Below are 19,552 nucleotides of genomic sequence, written 5' to 3' on the forward strand. Positions count from 1 at the left end.
CCAGGGAGGAAGGTCCTTGCTCCTCTTTCATATAAGGGAAATGGCCGAATAGTGGGAGTGGTAGGGCTTGGGCTATGCGCTCTCCAGCCCTAAGGGTAAGTGGTCCCTGCGTGTCGGTGACTAACATTTTTATCTCCCCATGGTAGTCGGTGTCAACCACTGTAGGAGTCACTGTTAGGCCTTGTAAAAGTCTGGACACTCGGCCAATGATGAGAAAAAAACGTCTTTTGGAGAGGGGGCCCAAATTCACCTGTTTCAATGACCACTGTTCCCTCCTCAGGAGTTATAATCCTGGTGGTGGAGGCACACAGGTTCAACCCTGGGTTCCCTGCCGTGGCCCTGCACAATCTCCCATGGGGGCTAGGGTGTTGTCTGCAGTTGTCATCAGGGGAGACAGGCCCCGCAGGCGGGCCCTCTGGCTATTTCCCTGGACCGCAGGGAGTGGGTGGCCATTGATATCAGTCTTAGATCAGCAATCTCGTGCCCAATGGTGGCCTCTCTTGCACTTAGGGCAAAGACGGGGGGGGGATTTTTGTTGGGTAACAGGCATGGTTGAGACTAGGGTACTCTGTCCTTGTGTAGGGCATCCTCTAGCAAAATGTCCAGGTTCGTTGTATCTATAGCAAGTTTTTTCTCCTTTATTTAGTTGTGGAGCAGCCCCAGTAGCCAGGTTGACAGACTTAGAAACTTGTTGGGAAAACACATCTACCTCATTACAAAGCTTGATCATACCATTTATATCTAAACTCTTAGTTACCTCTCAGGGCAGCTCTACATGCGAAATTGGCATTTTCAAGAGCAAGTTGTAGGACTAACGGACCCTCACTTTCCTCAGGTCCCAAAATTCTCTCAGCTGCTTCCTGCAATCTGGCAACAAACTGGGCATAGGACTCTTGGGGCCCTTGTATAATCTTGGTTAGTGGCGTAGTTAGCGCCCCTGCAGCAGGGACAGCGTGCCAAGCTCCCAGGGCTGCCTGTGCCATCTGGGCGAGGATACCAGGGGAGAGCCCTAATTGTTTTATGTCTGCAGCGAAATTGCCTTTACCACAAATTTTATCAGCAGTCCAGGAGGCTGTCTTACTAGTAGGATTCTTTCTATTATTTGCAGCCAAATTTTTTCCTCTGTCCACAAACTCTGACTTCCAAGTTAAATATTGGCCTCTAATGAGGACAGACTGAACAACTTTATTCTATTCATTGGGTATCAAGTAGCCTTCTCCTGCTAAACCTTCTAATATAGATACTGTGAACGGGACATTAACCCCATAATTTTTGACTACTGAATGAAGATCTTTTACATGTCTCAGTTTTAGCTTTTTGTGGACTGTTTGGCTGTTGGTGTCCAACCCTTCATCGGGGGACATGCCACCCTCATCAGAATCAGAGTTTGCTTGATCCTCCTCTTCTTCACTCTCTGGTTCCCCCTGATCTTTATCGGAGGAGCCAGTGGTGGAGGGGTCATCATGACCTGGAGCAGCCTGACGGGCTCGATATCAGGTGAGAACAGGAAAAGCCAATTTTTCATTCCCTTGTTTCTGAGTGGGACCCTTGCGGCCAGTTTGAGGGGTTTTTGGGATGGGACCTTGAAGGTTCCCCATGAGGGCTCTTTGTAGACTCTGAGTCTCTAGACTGAGGTCTTGTAGCTCCTTTTGAAGCCCTAGAACATCTTTAAGATTGGTGATCTGAGTCTGAAGTTCTCTTTTAGTTTGAAGTAATAGCTGAACATACGGAGAAGCTAGTGATACAGGCCGAGGATTAGGCTGAGGATTAGGGAGAAAGAGGGGCAAATAAGGAGGAGGGTGGAAATTGAAGGGCTCGATGGTAAGATAGGCACCGGGCCTGGGACCATAGTGGTCTTTTTCATATTTAAAGGCTTCCTCTGGGGCTGGCAAGATGGCTCAGTGGTTAAGAGCGCCGACTGCTCTTCCAAAGGTCCTGAGTTCAAATCCCAGCAACCACATGGTGGCTCACAACCATCCATAACGAAATCTGATGCCCTCTTCTGGAGTGTCTGAGGACAGCTACAATGTACTAAATAATATAATAAGTAAATAAATCTTAAAAAAAAAAAAAAAAAAAAGGCTTCCTCATCCAATTCTGCCTCCGAGGCAGGATCGAGGGGTTCGTCTGACAACTTCTTATACAAAATGGGGTAAATTATTTTTGGTCTAACAGTAGCACCTTTTCTAGAATCTAATGTAATTTGGGAGAAAGAGGAGAAGGCAGGGAGTCCTTAGGGACCAGGGCATCGATAATCGATGACGGCCGAGACTGATGATTCGCCGGCGGCTTAGTTTCACTTTTGTGAGATGGCGATCAGGAGTTTTCTAAAAAATCTTCAGTAAGGGCTAGGAGGCAGGCACCTTCTCTGCCCTCTTCTGCCTGTTTAAGGAGATCTCTGACGATTCCCCAATAGCTAAAAAAGGACTCAGCGACATCCTCTCCTTGTTTTTTTTTTTTTTTTTTTTTTTTAGTATTTTTTATTACATATTTTCCTCAATTACATTTCCAATGCTATAAGTGACCCTAAAAATTCCACCAGAGAACTCCTAAACCTGATAAACAGCTTCGGTGAAGTAGCTGGATATAAAATAAACTCAAACAAGTCAATGGCCTTTCTCTACACAAAGAATAAACAGGCTGAGAAAGAAATTAGGGAAACAACACCCTTCTCAATAGTCACAAATAATATAAAATATCTCGGCGTGACTCTAACTAAGGAAGTGAAAGATCTGTATGATAAAAACTTCAAGTCCCTGAAGAAAGAAACTAAAGAAGATCTCAGAAGATGGAAAGATCTCCCATGCTCATGGATTGGCAGGATCAACATTGTAAAAATGGCTATCTTGCCAAAAGCAATCTACAGATTCAATGCAATCCCCATCAAAATTCCAACTCAATTCTTCAACGAATTAGAAGGAGCAATTTGCAAATTCATCTGGAATAACAAAAAACCTAGGATAGCAAAAAGTCTTCTCAAGGATAAAAGAACCTCTGGTGGAATCACCATGCCTGACCTAAAGCTTTACTACAGAGCAATTGTGATAAAAACTGCATGGTACTGGTATGGAGACAGACAAGTAGACCAATGGAATAGAATTGAAGACCCATAAATGAACCCACACACCTATGGTCACTTGATCTTCGACAAGGGAGCTAAAACCATCCAGTGGAAGAAAGACAGCATTTTCAACAAATGGTGCTGGCACAACTGGTTGTTATCATGTAGAAGAATGCGAATCAATCCATACTTATCTCCTTGTACTAAGGTCAAATCTAAGTGGATCAAGGAACTTCACATAAAACCAGAGACACTGAAACTTATAGAGGAGAAAGTGGGGAAAAGCCTTGAAGACATGGGCACAGGGGAAAAATTCCTGAATAAAACAGCAATGGCTTGTGCTGTAAGATTGAGAATTGACAAATGGGACCTAATGAAACTCCAAAGTTTCTGCAAGGCAAAAGACACAGTCAATAAGACAAAAAGACCACCAACAGATTGGGAAAGGATCTTTACCTCTCCTAAATCAGATAGGGGACTAATATCCAACATATATAAAGAACTCAAGAAGGTGGACTTCAGAAAATCAAATAACCCCATTAAAAAATGGGCTCAGAACTGAACAAAGAATTCTAACCTGAGGAATACCGAATGGCAGAGAAGCACCTGAAAAAATGTTCAACATCCTTAATCATCAGGGAAATGCAAATCAAAACAACCCTGAGATTCCACCTCACACCAGTCAGATTGGCTAAGATCAAAAATTCAGGTGACAGCAGATGCTGGCGAGGATGTGGAGAAAGAGGAACACTCCCCCATTGTTGGTGGGATTGCAAGCTTATACAACTACTCTGGAAATCAGTCTGGTGGTTCCTCAGAAAATTGGACATAGTACTACCGGAGGATCCAGCAATACCTCTCCTGGGCATATATCCAGAAGATGCCCCAACTGGTAAGAAGAACACATGCTCCACTATGTTCATAGCAGCCTTATTTATAATAACCAGAAGCTGGAAAGAACCCAGATGCCCCTCAACAGAGGAATGGATACAGAAAATGTGGTACATTTACACAATGGAGTACTACTCAGCTATTAAAAAGAATGAATTTATGAAATTCCTAGGCAAATGGATGGACCTGGAGGGCATCATCCTGAGTGAGGTAACACATTCACAAAGGAACTCACACAATATGTACTCACTGATAAGTGGATATTAGCCCAAAACCTAGGATACCCAAGATATAAGATACAATTTCCTAAACACATGAAACTCAAGAAAAATGAAGACTGAAGTGTGGACTCTTCAGTCCCTCCTTAGAAGTGGGAACAAAACACCCATGGAAGGAGTTACAGAGACAAAGTTTGGAGCTGAGATGAAAGGATGGACCATGTAGAGACTGCCATATCCAGGGATCCACCCCATAATCAGCATCCAAACGCTGACACCATTGCATACACTAGCAAGATTTTATCGAAAGGACCCAGATGTAGCTGTCTCTTGTGAGACTATGCCGGGGCCTAGCAAACACAGAAGTGGATGCTCACAGTCAGCTAATGGATGGATCACAGGGCTCCCAATGGAGGAGCTAGAGAAAGTACCCAAGGAGCTAAAGGGATCTGCAACCCTATAGGTGGAACAACATTATGAACTAACCAGTACTCCGGAGCTCTTGACTCTAGCTGCATATGTATCAAAAGATGGCCTAGTCGGCCATCACTGGAAAGAGAGGCCCATTGGACATGCAAACTTTATATGCCCCAGTACAGGGGAACGCCAGGGCCAAAAAGGGTGAGTGGGTGGGTAGGGAGTGGGGGTGGGTGGGTATGGGGGACTTTTGGTATAGCATTGGAAATGTAAATGTGCTAAATACCTAATAAAAAATGGAAAAAAAAAACTGTCTCTTTGGACAGAACATTCCCAATGGTGAATGGGAGAACAATTTTATGCCCAGGCTTACCTCTTGACGTCTGTGACACTCTAGCGAAATGGCGGGGAATCATCTCACTGTCTACACCGTACCTCTTGAATCTGTTGTCCGGAGTGTGGTCATACCGCATGCCCCACGTCTGATGCCATTTGACCCGTCCAGCAGGTCCAGTTATTTGAGGGTCTCAAGGGGACCTTCTCCTAAGAACCAAATGGGGGGGGGTAGAGAGAGACAAGAGCCTTGTGCAATGAATGACACACGGAAGCAGTCTGAGTAGCATCAAGGTCTCACTGTATTAGCAAGGCTCAAGGTTTAAATGCACAAGCAAAAGGGGAAGTACTTCTCAGCAGGAGGAATGGGGCAGAGGAAATGCAGCTCAGTAGGAGGGATGGGGCAGCTGAAAAAGAGGAAGTACTTCTCAGCAGGAGGCATGGGGCAGCAGAAATTTTTCTTTTGGCGACTACAAGGGGAAGCAGGAACTTGGTGGTATCAGGGTACATCTTTGTACCCTGACTTAGGAGCTGACTTAGGGCTGGAACAATCTGTGGTTGTTCTCAGAGCGGTGCGATGGTGGAGCGCTTTTGACCCCCTTTTCTTCTCGGGGGGGGGGGGATGGGGGGGAGGCCCAATTCAGAGACGAGGACAATAGTGTTGTCTTAATAGCCCCCAACAGGGGGTCCATGATAATGAATGGAAATCTGCAACTGACAGGGGTGGTAAGAAGGGAGCAACTTCAGGAAGAGACGGAGACATAGGACAGTACACAAGTATCAATGTGGGTATGCTTAGTTGTCACTCAGCATTGGCGATATGGAGCCTGGGGAGGCTTCCTCTCCTGGCTAGGCAGGAACCCCAGTAGAGCAGTAGTGACATCGACCCACCCACTAAACTTTTAACCCAAAACTTTTCCTGTCTAAAGAAATACAGGAATAGGGAATGGAGTAGAGACTAAGGGTATGGCCAACCAAAACCCCACCAAACTTGAGGCGCATCCCATGGACAAGCAACAGTCCCTGACACGATTAATGATACCCTGTTATGCTCGTAGACACATACTAGCACATATTGTCCTATGAGAGAATCCACCCAGCAATGACTTAAATAGATGTAGACACCCACAGCTAAACATTAGATGGAACTTGGAGACTCTTATGGAAGAATAAGAAGGTTGGCAGTGCCTAAGGGGATAGGAATGTCACACGAAGAACAACAGAATCAACTAATGTGGGACCATGAAAGGCAGCCTAGTTTCTGATTGAGCTAGGTTAAAAAACCCCAGAGAACAAGGTGCAAGGAACAGTAGGTGCTTTGCCACACTCTAAGACACCAGGATCTTAGACACCTAGGAGGCCTCTCCTCAAGACCATTTTAATGAGGTTCCTAAAGGCCTGAAGAGCATAGCCAATTAAGACACTTAAGACACTCCTCACTGCAAAAGGTATTAAACCTCAGGCCTGCCCTGAGAAAGAGAGTACAGTTTCACTCATCACAACAGTCCTCCATGACAATAAATGCTTTAAAACCATGGACTGTTAAAGATCTTTTCCCAATCTGTTGGTTGCCTTTTTATCTTACGGACATTGTCCTTTGCCTTACAGAAGTTTTGCAATTTTATGAAGTTCCATTTGTCAATTCTTGGTCTTACAGCACAAGCCATTGGTGTTCTGGCCAGGAATATTGCCCCTGTGCCCATATCTTTGAGGCTCTTCCCCACTTTCTCCTCTATAAGTTTCAGTGTTTCTGGTTTTATGTGGAGTTCCTTGATCCAGATAGACTTGAGCTTTGTACAAGGAGATAAGAATGGATCAATTCACATTCTTCTACATGCTAACTGCCAGTTGAGCCAGCACCATTTGTTGAAAATGCTGTCTTTTTTCACTGGATGGTTTTAGCTCCTTTGTCAAAGATCAAGTGACCATAGGTGTGTGGGTTCATTTCTGGGTCTTCAGTCTAATCCATTGATCTGTCTGTTGATGTACCAGTACTATGCTGATTTTATCACAATCGCTCTGTAGTAGGGCTTGACATAGGGGATGGTGATTAAACCAGAGGTTCTTTTATTGTTTAGAATAGTTTTTGGTATCCTAGGTAGTTATTCCAGATGAATTTGGAAATTGCCCTTTCTAACTCTGAAGCGTTGAGTTGGAATTTTGATGGGGATTGCATTGAATCTGTAGATTGCTTTTGGCAAGATAGCCATTTTTACTAAATTAATCCTGCCAATCCATGAGCATGGGAAATCTTTCCATCTTCTGAGATCTTCTTTGATTTCATTCTTCAGAGACTTGAAGTTCTTATCATACAGAGCTTTCACTTTCTTAGTTAGAGTCACAGCAGGGTATTTTATATTATTTGTGACTGTAGTAAAGGGTGTTGTTTCCCTAATTTCCTTCTTAGCCTGTTTATCCTCTGTATAGAGAAAGGCCACTGAGTTCTTTGAGTTAATATTGTATCCAGATACTTCACTGAAATTGTTTATCAGGTTTAGGAGTACTCTGGTGGAATTTTGGGGGGTGTCACTTATATATACTATCATATCATCTACAAATAGTGATATTTTGACTTCTCCCTTTCCAATTTGTATTAGTGGATATTAGCCCAGAAACTCAGAATATCCAAAATACAATTTGCAAAACACATGAAGCTCAAGAAGAAGGAAGACCAAAGTGTGGATACTTTGATGATACATCCACTCCAGTAGTGATTTACAGGCCAAAAACCTGGAAAGAGTCCTGAGGCAAAGAGTTTCAAGGAAACTCAGCCTCCTGGAACCTTGGCATTCCCATAGCTAGAATGCCCCAGATTTGTTCCTGCAATATCGTGGAGTGTCTTGCAAGCTTTCTTACAGTATTTTACTTTATAAGAGTTAGAAATCTCAGGGCAAGCTTAACAAAGTATACTTAGAATCTTCACTACAGCCAGGTATAACAGGCTACATTGCATATTAGATGCAAGTTGGTGAATTCTTCTGAGAAATGGAGATTCCCTACAGATACTTAAAAGTACAGCCAAGTTACTTTCATATGCAAGAATTTACCAAGGCCTAGGAAATAGGGGATTTTGTGGTATTGTGTTATTCATGAGAAGGTCTACTATAGCAGAACCCCCTGGTGCTAGCTTTCACAAGGCTCAAAGGAGTAGCACAAATTGTGACTAGGATGTGAAATCCTTACCTGTCATTAGCTGACCCTAGGCTGGGCTGTTTTATCTTTTCTGTAAATATTACCTGGTTTCTGTAAGTCCTTTTGAAGTCATTCCTCTGATTTATGTCAGATAACTTCAATGTACTTTGCCTGCTGTGACATCCTACCCCTTTGTTTTCTGTATTATATAAGACTGGTGTTCCCTTTGTGACATTACACTCAGATTCTACACACTCTCTCTTGTTGCTTCTGTTTGTCATTCATGGATTCCTTTGCCCACTTGCCACCAGAGACCCATTCCACGCAGCCAGGAGACCCAAAAAAGGGGATAGTGTGGCACTTTGATCCTTCTTAGCTGGGGGAACAAAATGCCCATGGAAGGAGTTACAGAGACAAAGTTCAGAGCAGAGACTGAAGGAAGGACCATCCAGAGACTATTCTACATAGGGATCCATCTCATGAACAACTACCAAACACAGACACTATTGCAGATGACAAGAGTTTGCTGATAGGAGCCTAACATAGGTGTTTCCTAGGAGGCTCTGCCAGTGCCTGACAAATACAGAAGTGAATGCTCACAGTCATTCATTGGATGGATCACAGCGTCCCCAATGAAGGAGCTAGAGAAAGTACCCAAGGAGCTAAAGGGGTCTGTAGCTATACTGGAAGAACAACAATATGAACTAACCAGTACCCCCAGAGCTCCCTGGGACTAAACCACCAATAAAAAAAACCACACACACACATGGTGGGACTTGTGTCTCTAGCTGCATATGTAGAAGAGGATGGCCTAGTCACTTATCAATGGGAGGAGAGTCCCTTGGTCTTGGGAAGATTCTATGACCCAGTACAGGGGAATGCCAGGGTCAGGAAGTGGCAGTGGGTGGGTTGGGGAGCAGGGGGAGGGGATGATAGGGGATTTTCAGAGAGGAAACTAGGAAAGGGGAAAGCATTTGAAATGTAAATAAATAAACTATCTAATAAAAAAATGGACTGCTTCTTCTCATCAGAATTCTCCTTGGTGAACAACACAGCAGGTCATCCTCTAAAGAGCCAAGTCTAATCTCCTGCAGAAGGCCTCTCTGTGCTCCCAGCCACAGTTTCCACCAAGCCATGCTGCCTGCCAGGTAAGCCAAAGACTCTCCTCCCTGAGGGAGACCCAGCTGGATCTCTCCTCCTCCCCTTTTTCCCTTCAGCCCTGGGCTAGTTCCAGCCCTCAGGCCCCCACTCCAGTCTCAGCTCTTCTGAGGCATCCAGTGACATCTGGAATGTCCAAGAGCCTAAGAACCTGTTGTCCTCGACTCTCTGCATGCCAGGAACTCTGAGCCAACTCTGGCAGGTCTGCAGGAAGCTCAGGCTGTGCTCTCCCACCCTTGGAGAAGGGTCCTAGGGATTCTCACAATGTGACACCCACCTGGCATCAGCATGGATTGCACACAGTCGAAACTAATCGCATCCCACCCTACCCAGTGGCCCAATCCCTGGGCTAGATGTAGGCCACCCTTTAACCCACAAATTAACATGGACCCTTTGGGCTCTCAGAGACTGACCCATCAACCAAAGAACATACACAGTTTGGCTCTAAGTCTACATACACATAGGTAGCTTATGTGCAGCTTGGACTTCACTCAAACAAACAAACAAACAAACAAACAAACAAACAAACAAAAAACACCTGGAGCAGGGGCTATCTCAAATGTTGTCACCTGAATGGGGGATATGCTGTTCTAGCTGGACAGCTCTGACTGGACTTAGTGGGAGTGGAAGCACCTAGCCTCACAAAGATTTCATGTTCCAGGGTTGAGAGATGACCAGTCAGCCCCCATCAGGGAAGAGGACAAGGGGAGGGTAAGAAGGGACAAGGATTGTGGGAGAGACTGACTGGGAGGGAGCAGTGAGCAGGATGGGAAGTAAACAAGTAAAAAATAAAAACAAATGAAAATTGTTTTTCCAGAAAACATCACATGGCACAACCAAGACTCCAATAAAACAATAATTTTTGACTTCAGTCTTCTATCAGATAAAACTTTTTATTTATATATAAAATTTATATATTTACATATGTATAATAAACATTTTCCTCACACATTTTGTCTGGATATATCAGTGTGTGTTGGAGTGTTCAGCTCCAGCGGCATCTAGAAGAAAAGCAAGAATTATCAATAGCATCATCAGGCACATCATTGGTGGCACTGTCAGGAGCAGCAGCATCAGCAGTATCAGTGTCATTATCATCAGGATCAATGTAATGAGAAACAGTGAGAAGGTGAAGGCTTGTTTTGTTAATTTTATTCTCAGATGTTGCTTCCTTTGGAATGTTTGTTTCCAGGCTGATACTATCCTCACAAGTCAGAGTTCAGAAGAGCAGAGGTAAATAGATACCAATGTTTAACAGACACTAATGTTTTCAATGGGAGTGAAAAAAATTTTCCTCATTCCAGGATGGGAGACAACCAAGTGCCAATCAACTTTACATGGTCAGTTGTGTTGATCTAAACTGGCTTTGTTACACTATGTGAAGTATTTTCATTAAGTTGGGAAAAGGAAACAATTTTTTCTGGTTCTAGGTAATGCTTAAATAGCATTGAAATGTATTAATCATGACTATTAGTACCAAAGAGATCTACTTTTCTATCTAAAATAAAAGTTCATCTATTTTAAGTAAGTACTGTGGTCTAACTTACCGGGGTTATCTTTTCTGTTGGAGGAAGGTCCTTGGCCATTTTCTTCATACCACACTTGCCGAATTTGATTTCTAATCCACATCATCATTGATAACAGGAATGTAAGAAACCACATCAAGGGCATTACCAGCAGCAGTAGCATATCTGGTTCCCAAAGAAAACCTGGTACCTGGACAGTGGACCCGCTATGGCCAGTGAGATCGGCTGACTCTAAAGCGTCATAAAAATCCTCAGCTATATCTTCATCTAGGTCAGCAACAGGACTGGGTTCCTCACCTGAAGAAAGAATAGCATACTTGTCTTATGCTCCAAGCAGTGTCAGAACATTCATGTCAGTTCTTTCAATGGAATCTAGGGAACAGCAAGTGCAGGTATCAGGAGTAGGCTCTGGGTCACAATGGGGTGTGGCCCTTGCATGCTCCATGTATAAATCTGAATCAGTTATGAAGTCCAACCCAATGTCACTACCTGTTTCTAAGTCATATTTTTCATCAGATTCAGAACTGTCAGAAGGACATGGGGAAGTAATTTTCTCAATATTAGAAGGAGCAGTACTGTCAGGAGCACTTTGTGAAGGAGTTGGTTCTATGTCAGCAGGAGCCCTGGTGTCAGCAGCACAGGTGGAATGAGTTGGCTCAACATCAGCAGGAGCACCACTGTCAGGTGCAAGTTGTGAAGGAGTTGGCTCAACATTAACAGGAGCCCCATTGACAGCAGCACAGGTGGAAGAATTTGGCTCAGCATCAGCAGGAGCCCTGCTGTCAGCAGCACTTGTGGGTTGAGTTGGCTCAATGTCACCAGGAGCCTCAAGCACATAAATTCCCTGCTTCCCAGGAACAGGAAGGAAAATAGGTGGTTTATTTCCTCGCACCTATAAGGAAAATTGGCAATGTTACTTTTGATTTAAAGTTTCACTGATTTTATTCATTTTATCACTTGTCTGCTAATGTCAGAATCTTGATTTACAGTCCCCAAAATGTTTCTGTATTCAGACCAACTTCATCACTAAGGACACTATCTGATATTCAGCAACCTCTGCTTCCTTTCTGCATGATGAGTAAAAGGCCCAGAGTATCTAGAAATCTTTAATGGGGACCTGCTTAGTGTTATGCTTTTATCTTCTGCTCTTTGCTACCTCACATCATCATTCTCTGCAAAATGGAAAGACATAAAAAGAAAGGACAAAATGTGTCCTCTCCTGTCTTTGTGACCTGAAATTTGAATTCCAGCCAGATGAAGTGAATAGGGCAGTGAGGTGCTTTGAGAACAAAAAGAACCTCTCTCTTCTGCACTACACTAACCCTTCCCCAATGAATGATCTGCTACAGTTGTCCATTAGATACCTGGGATATCAGAACAGTGGAGCTGAATTGTGAAATGCATGAATAAAGTATGTCACTACCTACAGCAGACGGGAATTGCTGAGTTCCATGTATGGATTCTATATATGCCTTCCAAAATCTCACCTATTAGCTCTATGTCAAAGTAACTTTTATGCACTAGGTGTAATTGTAATCTTTGATGCTTACTACCTCCATCCGAGTGATAACCTAGGCCTAGTCCTGGAAGCTTCTCGCCTCTGTGAAACTTAGCATAGGCCTAGAATATTGTCAGCCTCTCATACTTACTGCTGAATAAGTACACCGTTATTTTTGGTTCTTTTTCATCTCTGGCTGACTGGTTCAACTCAGGTGTTCTAGCTTAAAGCTGCTCCCCATTCTAACTGATTCAGCCTGGATTCTCTCTTGGCCTCTGATGTTTTTTGTTCTGCTTGACCTCAAACTAACTAGTAATTTTTTCCTAATCTTCTGACTCCTTCATATTCTCTGGTTCATTCTGCCTTCACCCGTGTCTTGCTGGTTCTCTCTTCAGTGAATCTCTCTAAAACTCTCTGGGTAAAAATGCCTCCTCTCTCTGTTTCTCTCTGCACTACCTCTCAAGTAGCTTCCCTTTCCTTTCTTCTTGAGAGAGTTGGACACATCCTACTTAATCAAAACTTTCTCTGATTCATCAACTTCTCTGCCATGCAATTAGACATCACTTTCAGACAAGGTGCTTCATTCTACAAACTAACTTTACCTTGATTGTTTAGGATTAAGGGTGTTTACTAAGGAGGTGTCTGTATTCTGGCTAGAGGGATTAAAGTTCTGTGCAAAGGCAGAGTCACACAATAACTAGACAAGAGTTTATTGAGTAAACAACACAATCAAACACAAGCACAGCATGATCAACTATCCTGCATCACCATGACTGTTGTTACACAGAGAGGATGAATATAATGACCTGATCCAGCACCTCTGTGGTGGCTTGAATGTCAGAGGCCCATAGGCTCATATAATGCTTGCTATCCAGATGGCTGACCTATTCTGGAAAGGATTAGAAGTTGTGTCCTTTTTGTTGGATATGTGTAACTGCGATGGGCTTTAAGATTACACTAGACAGGTGCCATTCCCGTAAAGTTCTCTCTTTCCTGTGTAGGTCAAGATGTGATCATTCTGCTGCTGCTTCAGTACCATGCCTGCTGCCTGAGCCATGATGGTGATGTGTGCATCCAACTGGAACCATGAGTCCAACTTCAAACACACCCTTTCTTCTGGAAGTTGTCTTTCTCATGGTCTTTTCTTACAGCCATAGAAAGTAACTAACATAACCATCATCTAGGTACAGAAGAGTGACTTCAAACGTCTGAAGGATTCATTCCAAGCTGTGAAGGGGTTTTGCCCAGTGGATTTGGTCACAAAACAAGTGATCAAATTCCATAATGCTAGCTTAGATGGGATACCCAGAGCACTCACTGCTTCAACCAGATACACTTAGGAAATGTGAGTGTTGAAAATGGATTTGATGCTGCATAGCAAATAAGGTCTCCATATATTTGCTGCTCCTTACATCTCTGAGAAATTCATAACTTAGCAGCCAACTTTTGCCCTTCAATACCAGGTTTCATGATACTTAGATGAAAAAGTCACACTCCAAAACATACTCTGCATCATCAAACAATATAACACAGAGAAGGTTCAACAAAATGAGTTAAGCAGCACTGTTGATCAAAGGGAAAGGATGAGGAAGCATGCAATCTCTGTGTCTTCAAACTGTTCAAATGTTAGAATTTAGTTCACTGGATCCACTGAGAAACGGACTAGAATACAGCAAAGCATGTGGAATTTTCAGACATAGGCACGTTTTCATACACCACGTGTTACCGGACTCATTATCCCCTTCCTCATTGTGTAAATATGCTTGAGCCAATTATTAAAGAAGAATAAAGGACCATATGATGCAAAGTTAAATTTCCAGGACATCTGCCACTTCCATGAAGATAACACTGAAGATAAAGGAGAGCACCCTGAAGAGATTTCCCTGAATTGTTAGTCACACAACAGGTGTATATTAACAGCATTTATTTACCAGTATATTTAAATTCATGGTTCAAAATAATCTTTATCTTAGGGGTTTGTGCACATGTGTTTACATTACTCTGCCTGTGTTATGCTTGTGTGTGTATTTCTCCCCTCCCTCTCTCTGTCTCTCTGTCTCTCTGTCTCTCTCTCTCTTGTGTGTTTCTGTATATGTGTGTGTTTGTTTGTGTGTGTGTGTGTTTGTGTGTGTGTGTGTGTGTGTGTGTGTGTGTGTGTGTGTGTAGACTGGAGAGAAATTTCAGGAGCTGGATCTCTTCTTCCACAGAGTTAGAAAGAGGCTCTGACCATTTCTGCTGCTCTCTATGGTCTAATCTGTCTAGCTTGTCTTTCAGGGCTGTTCTACTCTCTTAGCCTCCAATCTGGATTTAGGGGTGCAGAGATTACAGGCTTTTTCCTTTTTTCAGGATGAAATTCAGCTTATTAGGGTTCCAAGGCAAGTGCACTAATCCACTGAGCCACCTGGTTGGTATATTTTATGTATATATACATGCATGAGTCCATGTATGTGTGTATGTTTTTATACATATATATGTGTATATGAATATGTGTATATATATACATATATTTATGCATTTATATTCTAGTTTTAAAATAAAGGGGAAAGAGGCTCTAGAGAGACAGAGACATCATATCAATTAAGAACAGGGTGTCTTTGAACTGACAAAGACAATCCTGCCTGATTTGTGGGTTCATGAATTAAAGGTGTGCCCAGCATACCAAGCCTCCTATTGTGCACACCCTGCCTATTAGTCCTTTGGACTTCAATAGGTAAAATGTGAAGGCTGAGGCCTGGATCCAGGAAGTTAAAAATATCCTAAGACTGACTACTTATTTTCCCTTATGATACTTTTAATCATTTTCATATCAAACACATTCACTCTAGGAGCTAGAAAAGGGGGCTGATGAGTTTTTAACAAGTATTGCTCTTGCCTAGCACCTGGGTTTCATTTATAATACATAAACATTTGCGGACAAAATTCTGGAACACCAAGTCCGGGGGTGAAATAACCTCTTCTGATGTCTGTGGGAAGCACACACACACATGGGACACAGACAAAATACACATGCAAAGCATTCACACACTTAAAGCCAGTCAATCTAAAAAGAGAAACATAAATATGTTGGTTGCTTCCATGTTGACTGTACCTACTTCCAGGAGCTGGTATTATTTACTTTCTGTCATTTTATGAATTCTCCTCACTGTGTTACAAATATGCTCATTTTTGTTGTTGTTTCTTTCTTGTTTCCATAGTCTAATTTCCTATCACTTACATTTTAACTTAGTGGTTCTCAACCTATCTGCCATGACCAATTGGAGGAGGTGCATAGGACAGGCTCACACAAGTTGCCTAAGACTGTCTGAAAACACTGATAGGACATTACAACTGATAACATTATCAAGCCTACAGTTATGGAGCAGCAACATAAACAATTTCAACGTTGGGAGTCACCACAACATGAGGAACTCTATTAAAGAAAGGGTCACATCATTAGGGAGGTAGGGAAGCACTACCTCATACAGGGCCTGGCAAGGAGTGAGGATATGAAGGAGATGAGGGGACTGTTCAAGGCTAGGTTTCCTTTCCCTGACACTACTTGCAGTACTCAAGGCACAGGCACACACATCCAACATTTTCCTTCATAACAAGCGAATATGTTACTTATCAAATAGGGGAGAATTACCATTAAGGATGCTTTTTCTTCACAACTGTTAGGTATCGGCTCTCCCCGAGAACACACATAAACTCCAGAACTCCAAAAACCCACAAAACCCTTTTGCATCCTCTTCTGTAGTCTAAGTAAAGTTTTGCTAGATTCTTCCTGCAATGCAAAGGTAGCGAGTTAACTTTTTGTTTGGTTCTGAAATTAACTCTTTTGGTTTTGAGTGCATACTTTCAAATCAACTTTACTTCTTAGTAATCACAGGGTATTGACACATGAAAAATAAAAACCATAAGTAAACATGAAATATCTTCTAATATGCTTATCTATTTTCAAATTGCTAGGATATCATCAAGATGTAAAAATATTTAGGCTAGACTAGATTAAGAGAAAATCATGAAATGAGAAATGGGACATTGCTCTTCCAGTTGAAACTAAGCTTAATTCATTTTGTGCCAATTTTTCTACATTTTATATAAGATGATCATTAATATTGATGTAACCTCTTTTGGCAGTCTTTCTCCTCCATTGCTGGGAGGGGGGCATAAAATGCACATTTTCCTATTTATAAATAAATGCCAGTTAAATTGCCACTGCTGTCCTTACCATAGTACCTGTGGAACTGCTTTATAGAAACACATTGGACCACTGAGTCACATTCAAAAAATCATTAAAATGTCACTTATCATTCACACAGCACCTCACTCTAGGGCTACAGGTTATACAGAAACAAGTTTCCTAAACTCCAGCATCTCATAGTGATAAAGTAGACTCATACTGAATATGGAAGTATCTAAACAAAACACTACAACATTTTAAGTGTTTGAAAATGGCACAAAGAATATACATGTAAATTTCAAAGATAGAAAAAGAACTTATATGGAAGTATATAGTAATTGACTCTGCCTCTAGAAATGCTGGCTAACTGGGGAAGGACAGTTATTGTTTAACTAGATGAAGATCTTTCTACATACCCTTATAAGAATCAAATAGAAAATGCTCTAATCTCTTCATAAGGCAAATTTGATGAACATAATTGCTAAATATCCACAATTTCTTCTCAGTCTAAACACAGACGAAAGAGAGAAACCAAAGAGAGGCTCTCATATATGATCCTGAAATAGGAGTGCCCAAGGGTAGATAAAACTTATGGGCATTCTGCTGAGGGTAAAGGCACTTTGGAGATTGCTGGATCATTGAAATATCTGGACTTACTAAATGGTATTCTGGTCTATTATCACAGTCACTTTTTAAAATCAGTCTAATGTGTATTCATTTCTGCAAACATTACTTTGTCAAACATCAAACACCTCCTATTATGTGAGACCTGCACTCAGTCTTCACTCCCTATGTCTCTTGAGTCCATTCTCAGATTTGGCCACTACTACCCATAAGGACTTACTGCTCACTTGCAATTGATAGAAAGTTCCACATCTACAATATGGTTTTCTCTGAATCACATTTCCATATAAAACTGGGATATTAGACTACTGCTGAATTAAGACAATTCATAAGAAACTTGATTTCACAGAGAAGCATTTTACCTTGATACAGGAAGTATACCTGACATCTTCTGCTTTTGAACACCTAAAAACAACAATGGGAGGTTTGTCAGGGAGCCATTAGAATGCAAATATGCAACCTTCTTTCAACATTAGATTTGTGGCTGGATATCTTGTTCATGGATGAAAACCCCAGGCTAACTATCCAGTAAACTTTAGGGGATTCTCTGTCACCACCTCCAGTCTCACCATAAGGGCCCCAGCATACAGCAGCACATGAGACTGTCAGACCTCATGTGGATTCTGGGCATCCAAACTCTCATTCTCACACGTGCATAGCAAGCACTTTATCCATTGGATCTTCCACCTAGCTATGGATCCTTTTCAGCTTTCATGCTGCATGAGAGATATCATCAGTAAATTCAACATGGTTTGCTCTATAAATAATTATTCAGCTTGTGATTATAGAAAAATAAAGAGCTGAAATAGTATCACATAGAGGCAAAGACAGTGTCAGGTTCTGAATGTTATATTTTCTACAGATTAATATATATAAAATGCACACATTCTTTTTTTAAGATTTCTTGTTTCTTTTTTTTAATTAGATATTTCTTCATTTACATTTCCAATGCTACCCCAAAAGTCCCTCAAACACTCCACCCCCCCACTTCCCTTCCCACCCATTCCTACTTCTTGGCTCTGGTGTTCCCCTGTACTGAGGCATATAAAGTTTGCACGACCAATGGGATTCTCTTCACATTGATGGCCGAATAGGCCATCTTCTGATACATATGCAGCTAGAGACAAGAGCTCCGGGGTACTGGTCAGTTCATATTGTTGTTCCACCTATAGGGTTGCAGACCCCTTTCGCTCCTTGGGTACTTTCTCTAGCTCCTCCATTGGGGGCCCTGTGATCCATCCAATAGCTGACTGTGAGCATCCACTTATGTGTTTGCTAGGCCCTGGCATAGTCTCACAAGAGACAGCTATATCAGGGTCCTCTCAGCAAAATCTTGCTAGTGTGTGCAATGTTGTCAGTGTTTGGAGGCTGATTATGGGATGGATTCCTGGGTAAGGCAGTCTCTAGATGGTCCATCCTTTCGTCTCAGCTCCAATCTTTGTCTCTGTAACTCCTTCCATGGGTGTTTTGTTCCCAATTCTGAGAAGAAGCAAAGTGTCCACACGTTCGTCTTCATTCTTCTTGAGTTTCATGTGTTTTGCAAATTGTATCTTATATCTTGGGTATTTTAATTTTCTGGGCTAATATACACTTATCAGTGAGTACATATCATGTGAGTTCTTTTGTGATTGGGTTACCTCTCTCAGGATGATGCCCTCCAGGTCCAACCATTTGCCTAGGAATTTCATAAATTCATTCTTTTTAATAGCTCATTATTACTCCATTGTGTAAATGTACCACATTTTCTGTATCCATTCCTCTGTTGAGGGGCATCTGGGTTCTTTCCAGCTTCTGGCTAGAAAATAAAGCTGCTATTAACATAGTTGAGCATGTGTCCTTCTTACCGGTTGGAACATCTTCTGGATATATGCCCAGAAGAGGTATTGCGGGATCTTCTGGTAGTACTATGTCCAATTTTCTAAGGAACCGCCAGATTGATTTCCAGAGTGGTTGCACAAGCTTGCAATCCCACCAACGATGGAGGAGTATTCCTATTTCTCCACATCCTCACCAGCATCTGCTGTCACCTGAATTTTTGATCTTAGCCATTCTGGCTGGTTTGAGGTGGAATCTCAGGGTTGTTTTGATTTGCATTTCCCTGATGATTGAGAATGCTGAACATTTTTTCAGGTGCTTCTCAGCCATTCGTTATTCCTCAGTTGAGAATTCTTTGTTTAGCTCTGAGCCCCATTTTTAATGGGGTTATTTGATTTTCTGGAGTCCACCTTCTTGAGTTCTTTATATATATATATATTGGATATTAGTCCCCTATCTGATTTAGGAGAGGTAAAAAGATACTTTACCAATCTGTTGGTGGCCTTTTTGTCTTATTGATGGTGTCTTTTTGCCTTACAGAAGCTTTGCAATTTTATGAGGTCCCATTTGTTGATTCTCTATCTTACAGCACAAGCCATTGCTGTTTTATTCAGGAATGTTTCCCCTGTGCCCATATCTTCCAGGCTTTTCCCCACTTTCTCCTCTATAAGTTTCAGTGTCTCTGGTTTTATGTGGAGTTCCTTGATCCACTTAGAT

At 42.1% G+C, this 19,552-nt stretch overlaps 1 protein-coding gene and 1 long non-coding RNA gene across 4 annotated transcripts in view; one reads left to right on the forward strand and one right to left on the reverse strand.

Annotated features, from left to right (window-relative positions):
* The first annotated feature begins 1,435 nt into the window (after positions 1 to 1,435).
* Positions 1,436 to 13,860, forward strand: Gm40504. The gene is made up of 3 exons (XR_870508.2): positions 1,436 to 1,497; positions 9,084 to 9,200; positions 13,236 to 13,860. It is a non-coding gene; the product is annotated as a predicted gene, 40504 (long non-coding RNA).
* The window catches only part of Gm5373 (predicted gene 5373), a 55,820-nt gene continuing 46,415 nt past the window's right edge, over positions 10,148 to 19,552 (reverse strand). For 2 of the 3 annotated variants that reach the window (XM_017313040.2, XM_011242348.3), the window contains exons 9-13: positions 17,383 to 17,425; positions 15,860 to 15,997; positions 11,226 to 11,628; positions 10,758 to 11,033; positions 10,148 to 10,211 (exon numbers count right to left, since the gene is read on the reverse strand). In XM_017313040.2, the coding sequence (XP_017168529.1) occupies positions 10,177 to 10,211; positions 10,758 to 11,033; positions 11,226 to 11,628; positions 15,860 to 15,997; positions 17,383 to 17,425 (895 nt within the window). In that variant the 3' untranslated portion in view covers positions 10,148 to 10,176. Of the gene's footprint in view, positions 10,212 to 10,757; positions 11,034 to 11,225; positions 11,629 to 15,859; positions 15,998 to 16,789; positions 16,904 to 17,382; positions 17,426 to 19,552 lie in introns of those variants that run through there. The other variant, XM_006509824.3, reaches the window with a different exon arrangement.

The sequence above is a fragment of the Mus musculus genome, chromosome 8 (genome assembly GCF_000001635.26).
Source record: "Mus musculus strain C57BL/6J chromosome 8, GRCm38.p6 C57BL/6J".
In the NCBI taxonomy this organism is placed as follows: Eukaryota; Metazoa; Chordata; class Mammalia; order Rodentia; family Muridae; genus Mus; species Mus musculus.